The sequence below is a fragment of the Otolemur garnettii genome, unplaced genomic scaffold (genome assembly GCF_000181295.1).
Source record: "Otolemur garnettii isolate 467f Iridium unplaced genomic scaffold, OtoGar3 scaffold00387, whole genome shotgun sequence".
Classification (NCBI taxonomy): Eukaryota; Metazoa; Chordata; class Mammalia; order Primates; family Galagidae; genus Otolemur; species Otolemur garnettii.
Genome location: NW_003852782.1, coordinates 70,950 through 74,555, shown reverse-complemented (window position 1 = coordinate 74,555; position 3,606 = coordinate 70,950). Strand labels below are relative to the sequence as shown.

Below are 3,606 nucleotides of genomic sequence, written 5' to 3'. Positions count from 1 at the left end.
TCATTGTTGTTTGGCAGGTCCGGGCTGGGGATTCGAACCCGCCACCCTAGGTGTACGTGGCTGGCGCCTTAGCCGGTTGAGCCACAGGCGCCGAGCCGACAATTACATTCTGACAGTGTTTAGCCTGTGGAAGTGTGTGGTTATTTTTTATGTGAAGTATTTTTCCACATTTCCTTTTAAGAGCTTGTTGTCACTTGGTAGACGTGAATCTGTCTGTTGTCTTATAGTCTCTCTGCTGCTGTAACTATATGTTACCTTTGGTTTCAGCACCTCCAGTCACTATTATAGACTATAGCACCATTCCTTTCAGCACCCTTATTCATGGGAGCCAGCAACTTTTCTCTGGAAAGGCCCTGCAAATAAGAAGGATTAACACTGGTGTCACTCATTTTGTTTTGAGGACAAAGCTGGGCTTTGCAAGTTTACTTCCATTTTCACCAGGCTCTATTAGGATAGGGTGAACTGTGTGTTGGGTAAATATGACAAACTTCTTTCTGTTCTATTTGTCTCTTTTTGTTAGTATTAATATTTACTAGGTTTTTCTTTTTTATATTTTATATTATATATTTACACACACACAAATTTATTTATCTGCCTATTTATCTATTTATTTATTTGGAACTGAGTTTCTGTCACCCTGGGTACCGTGCTATGTTGTCATAGCTCGTAGCATCCTCAATATTCTGGGCTCAAGAGATCTTCTTGCCTCAGTATCATGAATTGCTAGGACTCCAGGTATGCCTGACTGTTGTTTGTGGTAGCAATGGAGTCCACCATTCCACAGCTTGATCTCAAACACCTGTGCTTTGTGATCCATTCACCTGAGTCTCCCAGAGTTCTAGGATTACAAACATGAGCCAGTCCACCCAGGCTCTGTGTTGTCTCTATGACTTCTCACTTGCTGTGCTACAAATTCCCACCCGGTTCTTAGAATTCCCCCCAAACGCAGTGTATAAATGCAGTATTTATTTACCTTTAAGATAATTAGTACCTATGTACTTTATTGTGCCATCTTCCTAATGTTCTTGGCATGATTTTTGTAGATAAAATGTGTAATGTAGGGTGGCACCAGTGGCTGAGGGGTGGGACGCCAGCCTCATATACCCAGCGTGGTGGGTTCAAATCTGGCCCTGGCCAAACTACAACAAAAAATAGCCAGGTGGTGGGGCAGGCACCTTTCGTCCCAGCTACATGGGAGACTGAGGCAAGAGAATTGCATAAGCCCAGGAGTTGGAAGTTGCTTTGAGCTGTGATGCCACACACTCTACCAAGGGCAACAAACTCATACTGTCTCTTAAAAAAAAAAAAAAAAAAGTGTAATGTATATTTACTCAATTCTGAAAAGAAAAATTAGTGGCTAAAATTGCTCTTGTTTAAATTTCTTTCAGCTATATCTAACCATCCTGACCAAGACGATTTGCAAAATATTGACACAAATATTTTACTCACAGAGATAATCCTGAGAAGATATCGAAGCTATGCCTCTGACAACTTAAACTTACCAAAAGACTGGGCAAGTGTGTCTGAGTGTAAGCAGCAGAAAGTATGTGACAGTGCATTTGACCACTGTTTAAGGGCTACCCATACCAAAATCTTCCAATGTAGTAAATATTTGAAACTCTTCACACAATTGTCAAATCTAAGTAGACATAAGATGATATGTAACATAGGGAAAACTTTTCCCTGTATAAAGTATGGGAAAGCCTCTAACCCATCCTCAGATGTTACTAAACATACGATAATTGATATTGAAGAAAAAGGGTACAAATATAGCAACGTCTTTGAATCTGACTCAAGCCTGTCTAAGCAAGAGAGATGTCATAATGGAGAGAAACTCTACAAGTGTGAAAAAGATGCAAAATGTCTTAACCTCACATCAAAATATTGTAACTATAAGAATATTGATAGTGGAAGAAAACCCTACAACTATGAAGACTGTGACAAACTTACCAAGCAGTACTCACAGCTTTCTAGACATAAAAGAATTCAATCTGGAGAGGAACCCTACAAATGTCAAGAATGTGGCAAAGCCTTCCACTGCTCCTCACACCTTTATCAACACCAAAGAATTCATTCTGGAGAGAAACCCTACAGATGTCAACAATGTGGCAAAGCCTTTAACCAGTACTCAAACCTTTCTAGACATCAAAGAACTCATTCTGGAGAGAAACCCTACAAATGTCAAGAATGTGGTAAAGCCTTTAACCGGTACTCAAGCCTTTCTGAACATCAAACAGTTCATTCAGGAGAGAAACCCTACAAATGTCAACAGTGTGGCAAAGCCTTTAATTATAATTCATCCCTTTCTATACATAAAAGAATTCATTCTGAAGAGAAGCCCTACAAATGTCAACAATGTGGCAAAGCCTTTCGCCAAGCCTCACACCTTTCTGAACATGAAAGAATTCATTCTGGAGAGAAACCCTACCAATGTCAACAATGTGGCAAAGCCTTTAAACGATACTCAAACATTTTTGAACATAAAAGAATTCATTCTGGAGAGAAACCCTACAAATGTCAACAATGTGGTAGAGCCTTTACTATTAGTTCATCCCTAACTAAGCATCAAAGAATTCATTCTGGAGAGAAGCCCTACAAATGTCAACAATGTGGCAAAGCCTTTACTCTTAGTTCATCCCTAACTAAACATCAAAGAATTCATTCTGGAGAGAAACCCTACAATTGTCAACAATGTGACAAAGCCTTCCACTGCTCCTCATACCTTTCTTGACACCAAAGAGTTCATTCTGGAGAGAAACCCTATAAATGTCAACAATGTGACAAAGCCTTTAATTGTTACTCAAGCCTTTCTGAACATCAAAGAATTCATTCTGGAGAGAAATCCTACAAATGTCAACAATATGACAAAGCCTTCCACTGCTCCTCATACCTTTCTCAACACCAAAGAATTCATTCTGGAGAAAAACTCTACAGATGTCAACAATGTGGCAAAGCCTTTAACTGGTACTCAAACCTTTCTAGACATCAAAAAATTTATTCTGGAGAGAAACCTAGATATGTTAAGAATGTGTCAATGCCTTTCACCAGTACTCGTTCCTTTTTTGAACATCAAAGATTTCCTTCTGGAGAGAAACCTTACAAATGTCAACAATGTGGCAAATCCTTTCTCTAGTACTCAAACCTTTTTGTACATCAAGTAATTCATTCTTGAGACAAACCCTACAGATGCTAGGAATGTGGCAAAGCCTTTAACCCACATCCAGGCCTTTCTGTACATCAAAGAATTCATTCTGGAAAGAAACCCTACAAATGTTAACAATGTGGCAAAGCCTTTAATCTGCATATGAAACATATTGTAAATAAAAGAATTCACTCTGGAAAGAAACCTAAATATGAACAGTGTGGCAAACCCTTTATCTCACTTTCAAATATCCCTGTATATAACATCAAACACACAGGACAGAAATCCTCAAAATATGAAGAATTTTTTAGTACCTTTACCTGGTGTTGATAACTTTCTAAGCAAAAAAGAATTCACACTAGTGAGACATCCCAAATGTGAACAGTGTAGCAATTCCTGTAACTGAACACAAACCTTTCCTACACATAACAATATTCACAGTGGAGAGAAATCCTACAGATGTG

General features: G+C 38.8%; 1 protein-coding gene across 1 annotated transcript in view; it reads left to right on the top strand.

The window, feature by feature from the left end:
- Positions 1–2,731, top strand: part of LOC111722794 (zinc finger protein 429-like) — a 29,802-nt gene extending 27,071 nt beyond the window's left edge. The window contains exon 4 of the mRNA XM_023509128.1: positions 1,389–2,731. Coding sequence (XP_023364896.1) covers positions 1,389–2,731 — 1,343 coding nt within the window. The remainder of the gene's footprint in view (positions 1–1,388) is intronic.
- Positions 2,732–3,606: the final 875 nt, after the last annotated feature.